Here is a 13,397-nt window from a genome sequence, read left to right as displayed (position 1 = left end):
TGTGATGAAACGGAACAATCCAGATTTGAGCAATATGTCTGCACAGTATCTTAGATTAGATAACTACAAGCAGCCGTTAGTATGTCGACATGTAGTTATGTCACGAATGACTAAAAGTGATAATCAAAAGTGGCGCGCTTGGTTCCGATCACAGAACGGCCACGTAATTGACCCACGGTTTATACCAACAGGCTAGAAACAATTGCTTTTATGTGACACGCATGTATCGTCTGCAGCATAATCTTTATATACGAATGCTGGTACTTATCACTGTTGTAAGTGGATAATCCTATTAGTAAGTAAATAGCATATAGCAAGTGAAAGCAGCTGTTAAGCATTATACAAGGTCCAGTTCGGCAATATATGCTAAATGTAACAACGTTCAGCAGCGTGTACTGCTCAGAGAGTTACATGGATAATTGAAATTCACATTTTCCCGCGGCTGCCGTGCGCTGAATTCACCTATTTCAATTGTTTTTGCTATAGCTTCCAAATGTTTTTAGTAACCTATCTGACCTGATATATCCGCATGTTGGACTTGGAAAAGATCTATAATAAAATGCCAATGAAACATTCAGATCAGCTTACTTTACTAGAGAGGAATTGAGTAGCACTAAGTTAAATTTAATAAGTACCAGCAAGTCGCACAGTCCCATAACTTGTCACACACTGCACATAGACGTTGTGGTAATTACGGCGATAGTAAGGTTTCGATTTCTTTTTTTTTTTTGTTTATTCGTTCTAAAATCCAGACATTTTTTGAGTAGTCGCGAGTCGAGTAGCCTGTTTCAACCTTCTTAATAGAAGTTGAGCAGCTCGATCTAATCTCATACGCTTGCACGACTTTGTAAACACTTACTAACTGCTATATCTAATACATAAACCCGCTACGTGCCATCTCCTACGTCCGGCAAGGAAGTCCTGCATTTGTAGGCAGGTTTTTGCTCGATTTACATTCCATATCAAATATAAAGAATACACAAGCCAATAGCGAAACTACCCTTTAAAAAATAGTATGCCCTTTTTAATTAGAAAATATGTAGTTTTAAAAAATGGAGCATTTGGCATTGGCTATAATGTCGATGATCTGTTGTACTACTACATTTTTGTGGGCTTTTGCAGCGTCCAGGACATTGTACTTTGATTAACACCTGTTAACAATTCAGATCATACAGAGTACTGATAGTATCATTTGTGATGGTTAACAATAGAAATGTATATATAAACGTCTATATAAAACCATTGTTTCAAGCCTGTGTGCTGTTTTCACGAGTGGAAATCACATTTCAAAGTTTATGACTAAAGGTGTGTATTGTAGATATTTGGTAAGATACTAGTAAATTAATTTCCCTATGATTGTCGTTTGAAAAGCGAGGCGATCGTGCGCTTCGAAGTAAAACCGTAGACAACAGCTGTTGTGCGTGGAGGATATAGGCGGTTCCATTCATCTATGTGCTGCGCAATGGCCTTTGTATACATCTCTCTGTGGGTTAATCTTCCGTTTGTATGACGAACAAATACAAGCAGTACTTTTAGTTACCAATACAGGTAGCTTAAAATGTGAGCACCCCCAGGCAGCACGAACGAAGCAATGCTCTAGCTGTCCATCGACAGCCTTTTTAGGTATTTTATCTCAAAGAGGACCACCGGTATTTTCATAGGCTGTGTAAGCATCCACGCACCGGGCCGATGGCGCAATGCCATGCACAGTGACTTGGGCACCTGTTTGGCCATCGTTGGCAGTCAGCCCCGATGTTACAGGCTAGCGCACTGCAGCCGCTTCCGTCTACACAGTTCTACTACTTGGTCTTGCGTTCTGTGCAGGAACGCCTGTGCCCCCGAAGGGACGCTTGGTGCCGTCTCAATTCTCCCTTATAACTCCCCCATGGCAGACCTTTAGCGTTGAGCGCCGATTGCGACAGCGCTCACGCTGAAAATGCATCGTGAACCAAAACTCGTATAGAGAATATAAGCACTACAGAAGTTCTCGCCTAGTTAGGCTGTTACGTTATAACATTTTCGGATACAGTCATGAGGCACAAACGTTGAACCAACGAAAAAAGCTAAGAAAATCGGCACGAATTCCCCACATTGGAAACGAACGTTGTCATTTGCCGCTGGATCCAGTCAATTCAAGTGCCGGCTGTGACACGTTTGTGTGACGCCCTACCTACGTGTCCCGTTACACATCGTATGCTCTTTTAGGACGCGACATGTATCATAGAATTCTCTATAGAATGCGGTGTTCAACCAGCTCTCAAGGGATCCTGCATTACTTACATTAGTCATTTTTGTGTATTGAGTAGGCCATTAAATTATAGTGCCATTGGTTGCATAGGCGGTGTCCTTGTTTTTGATAGGCACCTGCTTTATATTAAACTAACATTGATGTCCAGTGCTGACGACGACAGTAACCAAAACCGTGACAAAAGCAAAAGCGACGTCCATTTTATACCGCCATCGTCGATTCGAGCAGTTTTGTTGGTAGCGCTGCAACGCAATAACCATAATATTAGAATCTCGGCGAAAATCTCTATCGCCATTACGATAAACGTTATCACCGGCTAGGCGACTAAGCGAAAGACATTCGCTGGGCCAGTGTATGGACGGACGGTCTCCTGCGAACGACTTCATGCGGCCTGTGACAACAATGACAGTAGCAGTGACAGCAGCCAACAGAATGTCACGCTCATGCGTTCCAACTGTATAACGGCTGTTTTTGAACGCTTCTAGTGCGGCTGCGATGATGGCCCTTTTTAGTCTTCGTTAAGTTAGGTGGATTGGCCTGCTGTGTACTGTGGTCCTGCTGCTGTTAGTGGGAGTATTCGTCGTCATCGATCACCATCGCCGCTCAGCGAACAATCAGTTCCCGTCGGTAGCTATCGCCGACCGTAGCACTACGAACCGTTGCCACGGCTACTGCGGACACTCCGCCAGGTACCTTTGGGTAGTATTGGCTTGTCATCGGCCACTACCATTCTCGCTATTGACACTCTCTAGAGATGACCATCATTAGCAGCAGCAGCAGCAGCAGCACGACTTCAACATCCTTTGACGTCAACAATAACGTGTAATAATAAGAATAACAACAACGCATCAACGATAACGACAATGAGAACGGGCAGCAACGGCAGTATGGCATTAGTACAGATAAGAGTCAAGTCAACGACAGCAGCAGGAGAGATCAAATCAATGATGGCGATGTAATGATGACGATGAGTAGCGGTGCATTTATCTTCAGCATCAGCATTATCTTCACCACCATCATCATCATCATCATCATCAACGCCAACGGGAACGTAAACAGCGTCGATACAGATCAATACATCGACACAATCGTACATATGTAGTAGTTGTTTTGTCGGAAACGTCGGCGACGTTATAACTTCCCTTTGTGAGAAGCAGAACGAATTCCTTCAGCTCTTTGCGCTTTGTAACGAAGCAGATGAAAATCGTTTGAAGCGCGTAGTAAGCACACACGAAACTTAGGAACGCGGTGAAACAATTATAGATAGCACTAATAGCTTATGGACGCGGAAATAGTGGACTTTGTGAATACGCTGTGATTTTGGGTCAACAATATATACTTATCGCTAGTTCCTGCAGACTCTCAAAATAAAATCGATAACGCTGCGATCGGTTGAAACTATCAGCAATATAGCTTTAGAGTGATTCAGCAAACCATCTTCAATTCTCGATAAAGATGTATGAAGATATTGACTTTTTTCATTTTTGTTGGAAGGACGTTACCAGTGACATCGGTACCTAGAATAACCTCGCCTAAGTGAACGAATAGGGATAGTTGCAGTATTATATGAACACCTTAGTTAGATGGACAATAGTGCCTGTTGTTAGGATGCACTTACTCAGAAACAATAATCTTCCTAGGCACACTGAGCATGAGATCACAGCTTTTAACAGACAGCGGCATACACTTCAGATCGAAATAGCGACGGCGGTACGTAGACTTTAGTGAAGTCTCTGAACTCATCTTGAATAGTGAGGTAAGTCCTAATCTAGGTGCCTGAACATCATTTTTTTAACTTTTTTAAGACTGTTTTTAGCGTAATATGAATTACGTCTCAATAAACTCCCATTTGCTACACTTGGGATCATCAGGACGGGTACAGTTTGACGCTAGAGGGAGCCTTTTTCTATCAGCATTATCAATAGAAAGAGTAATCTAGTGAAGCGTACTCGTGATGGAGGCTGCATATGCAGGTTGGAACTCAATTTAGAATAGTTTTGCCTAAAGATTAGAAACCTGCGATACTGACGCGGGACAATGAAAACAACAAAACTGTCGTTTTTACACATCGCTGCGGACTATTTGACTTGCGAAAGTTTACTTGACGCCTTCTAAAGAGCGGCCCTGAATGAGGCGTTTGCCGCCAGATAGGCGAGTGTTCCTCACTACTTGAAAGATATATTAAATGGGTGCATGGAACATAAATCAATAAATCCAGGCTTTCCAGTAAGGTCCATAGAAATGCATTGTGCTTTATATATATATATATATATATATATATATATATATTTGCACTTCGAGCGAAAAACAACAGACTACGCATTGTTTACTAAAACGTTTAGGCAAAAATAAGGTTTCTTTTTTATTACTGATTTATTATTGATTGTGCATCGTGTGGTAAAATTAGGCTAATAACATCTTCTGGATTCTATATATTTATTTAACAATATTATCGTTCTTTATTTGAACCTATTCGGCACTCGATAGCAGGCCATAAATAACCGCGTTAGTTCGCTAACTGTTTTCTATAGTTACATGCTTTACGTCAGCCCTGGCGGACACCTCTGTCATGTAATTCTCTACGGTACTTCGATGAAGAGCAACTCTGAAACCTCTGCTGCCTTCTATGTCCACGTATGATAATTACAGATTACAAAGTTTAACATATGTTGTAGACCCTGAACATTATAAATTTACATTTATTCATTACAAACGAACAAAGTTTGTGATATTTCAATAGAAGCATAAGCAATAAAGTTGAACTTAATTTTATCCAAGAACTCTATGGGTGAAAACAAATATACCGGTCTCCGTATTTTAACTCTAGCAAAATAAATTTTTTCACTCTTCATTTTCCGACAATAGTTCTGGCGGCTATACGTTCGTACGTGGGATTGCCGCGGAGGCAGGACGACAAAACAAGCTTTTTTTTGAGAAGTTTGTCTGTTCTGCATTTCGTTCACCTGTAATTGGAGCTAGCGTTTCATCAGTTTTTTTTACGCCACACCATTGTACTACCTCGTTACCATCTTACTATTGGCATTTACTGACGACGTTGTCACTACCATACGATTCCAGCGATCCTATCGCGTCGCGTCGAATATTCCGTGTTTGTTTGCTTTCTAATTCCTTTTTGCGCTTGATCTACCGTCCCTGTTTCGCTTCCGCTATTTTTACTGGTTCTAGCTCACCCTCGAAGCGTATCACACAGCTTACGTTCAAATATTCGCCTTTCTTCAAACTTTTTTCTGCTCTTTGCTGTTTCGTGACATTATTTTAGGTGGCCTATTTTGCCTGCGTGTGGTTTGTTGGCGGCCGCCGCAGCTGCTACAAGTGAACTGTGTCAATAGACGACATTAACAGCATCATAGGTAAGTCAGGCAATACGACAAGACAGCATCAGCAACAATTCGTTACAAAGTAATCTGTGGTAACGTACAACTTGCTTCTGTTGTATCGCTCGCAGACGACACCGCATTACTCATCACGGTCTCGTCTCGTCTCATCTCGCGGTTTATCTCATTCGCTCGATTTTTCACCGTCTCACCGTTGTATCATTTACGGTTCTCTGCCGTGGCTCTGCGAAGTAACATAAATGACGCTGCCAGGCCAAAAGCCAATGCAGGCAACCAACTGTATAGCCGACACCCCTGGCTCTGTTGCAGCTACCGCCGCCTCATCAGCTTCTGCACAAGCCCGACATTGTCAGTCGGGCAATATTGTACTGCTATCGACCACAGAATTATTATCGCGCGGCGGAGCGGTTGCAGCTGAAGAGGTTTAATATTAGTGTTGTTGCTAGCAGAAGTTGACTGGCACGATCGTTTACATTTATTTCCTTTGTCAAGCTTCGCCTGCGCGCAGGGCTTTGTTGGAGCGGCAGTTATTATGGTCGACGCATCAGCAAAAGGCCCTCGCGTCGCCTATCTTGGCCTAGAAGAAAGAAAACAAGCAAAACAAAGGTCGGTCGGTCGCCAAATGCAACGAACACTAGAAAAACAAAATGGCTGCTAGATATAGAGAGATGATCGTGCCATAATTATTTTTAGATAATGCACATCTATATTGTATGTTACCACATTGTATATATGCTTCAGTCGTACGGAGGCAATTTTATGAATAGTGCTCGTTGTTGGATGCGATAGCTGATGATGGCCTAATGAGATAACTCGAGCTTATTAAACAGAGAGCTTTCCTTCTGGGAAAGTCACTTACAGACATGGGTTATTTTCAAACTTCAGCTTCTCGATAGCACAGGCCCAGCTAGCACGCCGCCCAGTTACGGTCGCTAGCGAATCCATTCGTGTGAAAGCCTTATAAGATTTACCCCGTGGGTATTAATAGCCTTCCTTCTATGTGCAGCTTAGTCCATGCATTGCGCTGCAATATAAACGTCAATGGCGTACGTGGTTTGGAAGGGATTTTTGGCTGACAGTTAACTTTTGATAGGAAATTTAAAGCAATTCAAGCTTTGATACGGGGTAGCTGTAGTTATACGGTTTGTGAAGCCAATGAGACAACATAACTTTTTGCAATTTTAGCTTGCATTATAAAAACTTGCCTATATGAGAAATAAGCTGAATAAACGACGACTATAATCAGTTCATACAACCAAACTACAAATCTGTATATAGGCACTATAGGTATTATCAAAAGCTTTCGTTGTTTTTTTCCGCATATAATTTACTTTTTTATTAAGTGATAATCAAAAGAACTATTGTTCTAAGATAAAAGTTATGCATCTTTTGAAAGTTGGAAAAAGTGAAGAGGTTGAAATCTACGAAAATTAACCATATCGAACGAAACATGTAAGCAGACAGTGGAAATCGTGAATGTCTGTTTTCGAAAATTATTCCCTTAGGCTTCCAACGGTACACTGATAACGTTACGACTTCAATACATATTTAGATGCAGAAATATGTTATAGTTAACTCTACGGAGTTACTACTGTAGAAACTTCAGTTTCGTAAAGTACAATCGGTGACCTATGATTCTATGTTTAACGCTTGTTCATCAAAGGATCTCGATGCACACATGTATCGATAGTACTAAAAATTTGTCAACCCGCAGAATGTATATTCTGAGCCAGTGTTTGTCTACGTGTGACCGCTGAAGCGACTTATCGAACTCCGCCGAAAAACAAAAATCTTATTATTTTTCATCGATTCGCAGAATATATGAGAGCTTCGTGACTTTCCACGAGCCGGGAGACGGGGGATAATCTCGAAAAGTGTATTTATTAGGAGAAGGCCAGTTGTGCCGAACATATTACGCATGTCATAATTGCGCGTACCCGTACCAGCGTAAATCTGACGCCAACGGCAATGGACCCAGATTTGAAGTTATCAGTTGCTCTCCAAAAAATGCAGCGAAGTGCAAGTTACAATTGGCTGGTTTTTACGAAATCTTATCGGTGGTGCTAGTAAGAATTCATTTGATTTTTATCTAGCAAAAGCTAGAGAAATGTACAGTTGTGCTAAATACCCGTAGAGCGTAGTTTGGGTCAAAGTTTTATTACAAGTGCTCAATCAGCAAATACGCCTATCTACATAAGTTTTTCTCTAATGGTTGTTCTTCAATAAAAAGAGGGCCGATTTTCGCTTCGTTTTTCGTTCGCTTTCGATTTTTGCTCTAGTTTACCTCGACGGCGTTACTAGTTTTTATTATTTCAGCCTATTTGTCCTACATTTTGTTAGTTCCGACGATATTAGTGACAAATGCTAACGGTCAACCCTTAGAGAAAACAGTGTCTCTTTCCAGCTCATATTGATGCCGGCAAGCACTACCGCTATTGTATCCCTTATGTTCACCTCTAAGCAATATATAACGGCTTACTGTTCTTTTAACCTGTCATGTTATCTTCCTTTTGTTGAAATTGCCTAGCAGACGAAAATTAATTGCGTGAAAGTGCTTACGCGTAAACAGGGTGTCTGGCCATCGGACTGTTCGACAATGCTACTTCTATGGCTGCTATTGCTTACAAGCGAGCCGACCCTCGGGCTTACCCATTTGTCCGCTCTATTTCGGCCCTTCGTCGCGGTCCCTCTGATACATCGGTGGGGATCGTTGTTTCTGCATATTTAGTGTCCATATGCAAGAACTACTACGCCCGTCTACGAGTAGTTTAAAAACTTTCAGCAAGTGGTGGCCGGCAACTTGGAAGGCGGTGATGTTTCATGTAATACGTATCTTCTATGTCGCCAACAGGCGTGTCGCGAAGGGACTGCTGCACTCATAAGGGAACAATCCTCACGCCGTTTCTCGTCATTATCGTCATTATGTGTCTTCCTTCATTGTCTGTCAACATTCGTTGCAAAAGCTTTAGCTAGCGTTGGCATCTCTGTGAACCAAACAGAATCTTCGACGGGCCGACCGATCATCGCAACGACGACGCTTGCTGGCATCCTGACAGAAGCAGCGCGGACGCGCGCGCTCGCTCGCTCGCTCGCCTATCAAACTATGATAGCAATAATACTACTAATACTAATAGCACACCTTGCTTACTGGAGAGTGCCGGTATAGCTAATACTAGCTCACGCAGCTCCCTGTCTGTTTTCGACTCACAATGACGCATCCGACGGCCGCGGACAGAAAATAGCCCGAACAGTGGCGACGGTCTGCTACTGCAGTAGCAAGCACAAACAGACAGTGGACAGCAGCGGCAGACACAGGATTAGATACGACCGACCGACCGATCGACTGACAGACAGATATACAAACAGATAAACAGCAATCTACTCTTACACACACACGCAGAAAGCCGTATGTAAGCAGACGCATAAAAATAACAGTGAAGCTAAGAAGCTGTGCCAAGCAAAGCAGAAAGAAAGCTATTTGATTCGTTCGCGGCTTTCGCAGGCTGCCATTATGTGGACAATGCATCTACACATATACGTATACATAGAAGAACATGAAGATACACACACATTGAAACCCTTCTAACGCTCTAAACGCGATAGTGTAAGACCGCAGGTTACGCGCTCATGTCAGTCCATTCCTTTCATTCCAAACATGCACACTTAGACACATGCGTCGATGGACACATAGGGACAGCCTTATTCTGTGCACCGGCCCGGGAGGACCAGGCCGAGTATAATAGCCACGCAGAAGAAAGGAGCTCGGCTGAAAAAATGAACCGGTTGTGCCATTTGCGTCAGTGACCGTCGTGCCATAGACACGTATTCCGCAGGTTCAACTCGCAGGACGATGGCGGCGGCGCCGGCGCTAGTGGCAGCAGTACGTAAAGCTGAAGCCATACTTTCGACTCTCTTCTGACACTGCCTGGTTGGACGCCTTTGAACCCTGGACAAAGGTGTATCAACGCACCGCTGCGATTGGCTTAATTCAGTTTCACGTGGTAGAGCTATGTTCATCCCGTTGACTGACTGACTGGCCGTTGTTCCGCCACTAGCATTTTCTATTTCTCTGCCTGTTTTCTTTTCTTTCTTTCCATTGCTCTGTCCATTTGACACTCGTTTCGCCGCCGAAGTAGAACGTGCTATTGTTGTTGACATCGTTGTCGCGTTTATCGTGGTTGTTGCCTTTGTTGTCGTTGTCGTCATCATCCATTGTCGTTATTGTTGTTGTTATCACTACCCCTTTTCCAGTGTTCAAGGGTCAGTTTTTGCTTCAGTCGCTAGGTGGTTGGCTCCCTCTTCCGAAGTGGGCCTCTTCGTTGGCCTCAACTCTATTCGCATGTGTATCATTTGTCTACTTTATTCTTAGATCTTGGTGTTGCGTTCGTCCTCTCTCCCACAAGGCGCCGATTGACCGCAGTGGCTATCGAAGTGATGGTGGTTGTTGCCGGTGACGGTCACTATAGAAGTGGCCACAGCGACGTATCTGAGTGTGTCCCTTAGTCTTTTCATCCGTCCATAGCGTTTCGTGTCTAGCTGCCGCTGATTGTCCGCTGTTCGTCTCGAAGCGAGAAGGAGCAGCAGGCGACGCAGACGAAAAGAGCCACACTGAGACGACGCAATCCGGTAACGGGAACAGCAGCAGCGGCAGCAACAACAGTACAGCGAAAACGCAGTGGTTGCAGGCTGGACGCACCGACGTCGCCACCGGATGACCTGAGCACACCCCGAAAAACCCGGCAACAGGCAGGCGGGTAGCCGGGGGCCCAGCGGGTCACAGTTAGCCGGCGCCTCATAAAAGAAGATGACGATAACGCACTGAAACAACTGCATAGAGCTTGCAGCGCTATATAATGTAGAATACATTGCCGCAATAAGCCTAGTCCAGTTTCCTGATCCCGTTCCCGTCTCCTTTTTCGTTCAGATCCTTCGAGCGACCTACGTGTCGCGTTTGTCTGGTGAAGTCATGCTAGTAGACCGCGACTGAGAACCCACTGGGAAGGAATGGCCGTTTACGGATAACGATAATGAGAAGACGACCTAAATGAGAAACAAGAAGAGGATCCACAATAGCATCTATACGATGTTGCTGAGATATATTGTTTGTCCTTATCTTGTTTCTGTCCTCTTATTATTTCGGCCCGTGTTGTTGTTGTTGTATTTTTTGTTTCCATTCATCTCCATGCTGATCAAATGAATGGAAAAAAAATGGCAGCAGCATAAAACGTATCTGGTTATCGTTGATTAGAGCCTCCTACTTCGGTAGTCATTGCTGCTGCTTCCGTCGGCGCCGTCAGCCCAACAAACGTACGCTTTCGCTTCTGCCGCTATACTTGATTAGGAACGTTCGAATTACCGCTGTCTGCATCGATGTCTGTCGCTCCATAGCTTAAGTTTGGCCATTGAATTAGCTCACTCCCTAACCAACAAATACCTGGATTGATTGCTTAAGCACGTCGCATAGGGGGACGACTGTATACGTAGCAAGTAGCCATAAACTACGATCATCTTCTCCGTGTATTATTGATATCTAGGCTGTTTTGTCGCCACTTACAGCCGCTTTTCATAATCAGCAAGGTCGACGAACCCTTTGCGACTTATTGGCGGGTGCGGATTTAATAGCAGTGCTTGTAAACAGCAGCCGTAGCTGATTTAAGGTAACAGCGAAGACAAATATTTTCGAAAAAAAGGTTGTTTTCTCAACGAAATAAGTTAAACATTAAGGTATCTAAGTTTGCCTATTAAGTTTACATATATATAAATATATATGGTTGACTGTTAAAGGATACTTCTCGATATTTGCAGGTGTTCACGAACGGGGATAATTACCAAGTTTGCACGTAGCTGGTTTTTGAGAAGTTAGCGGAAATAGCTTAAGTACTTTGCTGTTCCGAAGGAGTCGCCAAAAACAACATTTCTAGGACGGGTGAAGATGTTAAGTCTGAAAGGCAGACATGATCCAGGTATTATTTACTGTGTTACTTCGTTTCCTAAAAAACTATGCCTCAAAATTATCGGCAGCAGGATGCTATTAAACATATCGATTAACTATTCTTCTGGGTAGATCGTGAGTGACTCGAAGCTAAGAGGGCCATAACTGCACTCTCGAAAGGTCAGGTCGAAAAGAAGCTTTCAACTGTAGAAAACAGAAGTTAATGAAAACATACTATTTTAGATTTCTGTAAAAAAAAAAAACAAAAAAAAAAAAAAAACAGTGAAGTTAGAGTGTAATCAGCATCTGTTTTAGCAGTAAAAAATGCAAGTCTATTATATTTAACAGTTTTTTTAATCTACCCACTGTGGGCCTACTCAGCCAACCCTATTTGTCTTAAACGCGTACGTATACGTGTTAAAACGTAATTTGTTTTCTGTTTTACTGATTAGGTAGTACTAACTAGCGCAGCATAAATACAAAGCTTTGAATACTGTCTTGAATATGTGCATCGTTCAAAGGCTACCGTACAATTACATTTGAATGAATTACATGAACATTCTTGTTAAGGTGTTCTTAAACCTATTGCCTCTGGCTGTGGGAGTGTTGGCCATCTAAGGTTTATCCTGGCACCGTACATGCTATTTATTTACAACTGAAAATAATACTTGTATTTACTGAACTGGGGTAGCATCTGCATCGTAATGTCTTATGCTCGTATTGATTACTAGGTATAACATGCCCCTTTATTAAATCCCCCAATGAAATGACCCCCAAAATGTCTAGATTTTTTTTCGTTCCTGAAATGTGCGCTTTTTTTGACTAGACACTCTTTGGGAGAAGATGGCACACTAATACATTTGGGAAATGAATGTTCCGGCAGAACCAGCGATTTGCCAGGATCTGTTTCAGTAGTATACATGAGATTGGCCCATACGATTTACGTTCGTCTTGTGTTCAGATTTTGCAAGCACCCCTCGCAGGTTTATATATTTATTCAATACGCAGAAAATCCATGTCGCCTTCCTCTCAGATAGCACAATCTTCACAGCGAAGTGTATTCGCCTATGGTTAATTTTGTATAGCGTATTTTTTTCTCGTATAAGACCTACAAGACGTTTACTAACAGCTATTTTTAGAGCTGTTTTGTAAAAAAAAAACGGCACTTTTTTCATTGCGTTTTTTAAGCTTGCTTTTTAAGCCCTGTTGACTCTGCGTGACAGAGCTAAATACAGTAAGAACGATTTGCTTTATCTAGAAGCGGCGTAGTAAGCGAACAAAGTACTGCGTGACACCGTATTCAAAATTTAGAGTCTACGATTTTTTAGGAGTTCAAAATATCGTATACTCGTGTTTTTCTTCTGATAGATTTCAGTATGTCTCAACTGAAATGAATGCTCAACTACATAAGACTGCATCTTGATCTGTCATAAGCTTCTGACAAGAAAACACATCCAAAGATTGCCTTGACTGTTTTTATTCTATAATGAAACGCTTTCGCATTCTATTTAGTGTGTGAGATTTAGCTTAGCTAACCATCTGGATACTAAACTGTATAACGCCAAAACAATTTGACGCGTCTAGGCCATTTCAAAAATCTGTATTGAACATTTTCGTTTGTTTCTATGTGATTTTGTTTGACGTATGGGTCAAAGCTGTATTAGTCTAGGCACCTAGGCTCTCCCAGGTCCGTAGACAATAGAGTGACGAAGTGTCTAGACCCTATTTGGTCAGTTACTTTGAGGATTTTGCAACTTAGATAGTATCCCCGTACCATTTACTGGTGGTTATACCACTATTTGTATGCGCGTCTGTCTCACCCTCTAGGCCGTCGCATCTCCTGTCTGGCAGCCGGATTCAT

The 13,397-nt window shown here is 42.6% G+C and overlaps 1 protein-coding gene and 1 long non-coding RNA gene across 14 annotated transcripts in view; one reads left to right on the top strand and one right to left on the bottom strand.

Annotated features, from left to right (window-relative positions):
* The first annotated feature begins 1,426 nt into the window (after nucleotides 1-1,426).
* LOC111246870 (uncharacterized) overlaps nucleotides 1,427-13,397 on the top strand; it is a 29,087-nt gene continuing 17,116 nt past the window's right edge. For 8 of the 12 annotated variants that reach the window (XR_015323649.1, XM_086983529.1, XM_086983524.1 and 5 more), the window contains exons 1-2: nucleotides 11,161-11,261; nucleotides 11,410-11,567. Coding sequence is in view for 2 of the 12 variants with exons in the window: in XM_086983529.1 (XP_086839655.1) it covers nucleotides 11,537-11,567 (31 nt within the window). In the remaining 10 variants the exon portion in view is untranslated. Of the gene's footprint in view, nucleotides 6,211-11,160; nucleotides 11,262-11,409; nucleotides 11,568-13,397 lie in introns of those variants that run through there. The other 4 variants (XM_086983523.1, XM_086983521.1, XM_086983530.1 and 1 more) reach the window with 4 other exon arrangements.
* On the bottom strand, nucleotides 4,675-11,412 carry LOC147756546 (uncharacterized). Of its 2 annotated transcripts, none has more exons than XR_015323653.1 (2): nucleotides 8,254-11,412; nucleotides 4,675-6,628 (listed from the first exon to the last, which is right to left on the bottom strand). It is a non-coding gene; the product is annotated as an uncharacterized LOC147756546 (long non-coding RNA). The 2 variants fall into 2 exon arrangements; XR_015323655.1 differs by having other exon boundaries at nucleotides 8,164-8,260.

This window comes from Varroa destructor, unplaced genomic scaffold, assembly GCF_002443255.2.
Source record: "Varroa destructor unplaced genomic scaffold, Vdes_3.0 BEIS01000003.1, whole genome shotgun sequence".
In the NCBI taxonomy this organism is placed as follows: domain Eukaryota; kingdom Metazoa; phylum Arthropoda; class Arachnida; order Mesostigmata; family Varroidae; genus Varroa; species Varroa destructor.
This window is presented reverse-complemented; position numbering and strand designations above follow the sequence as displayed.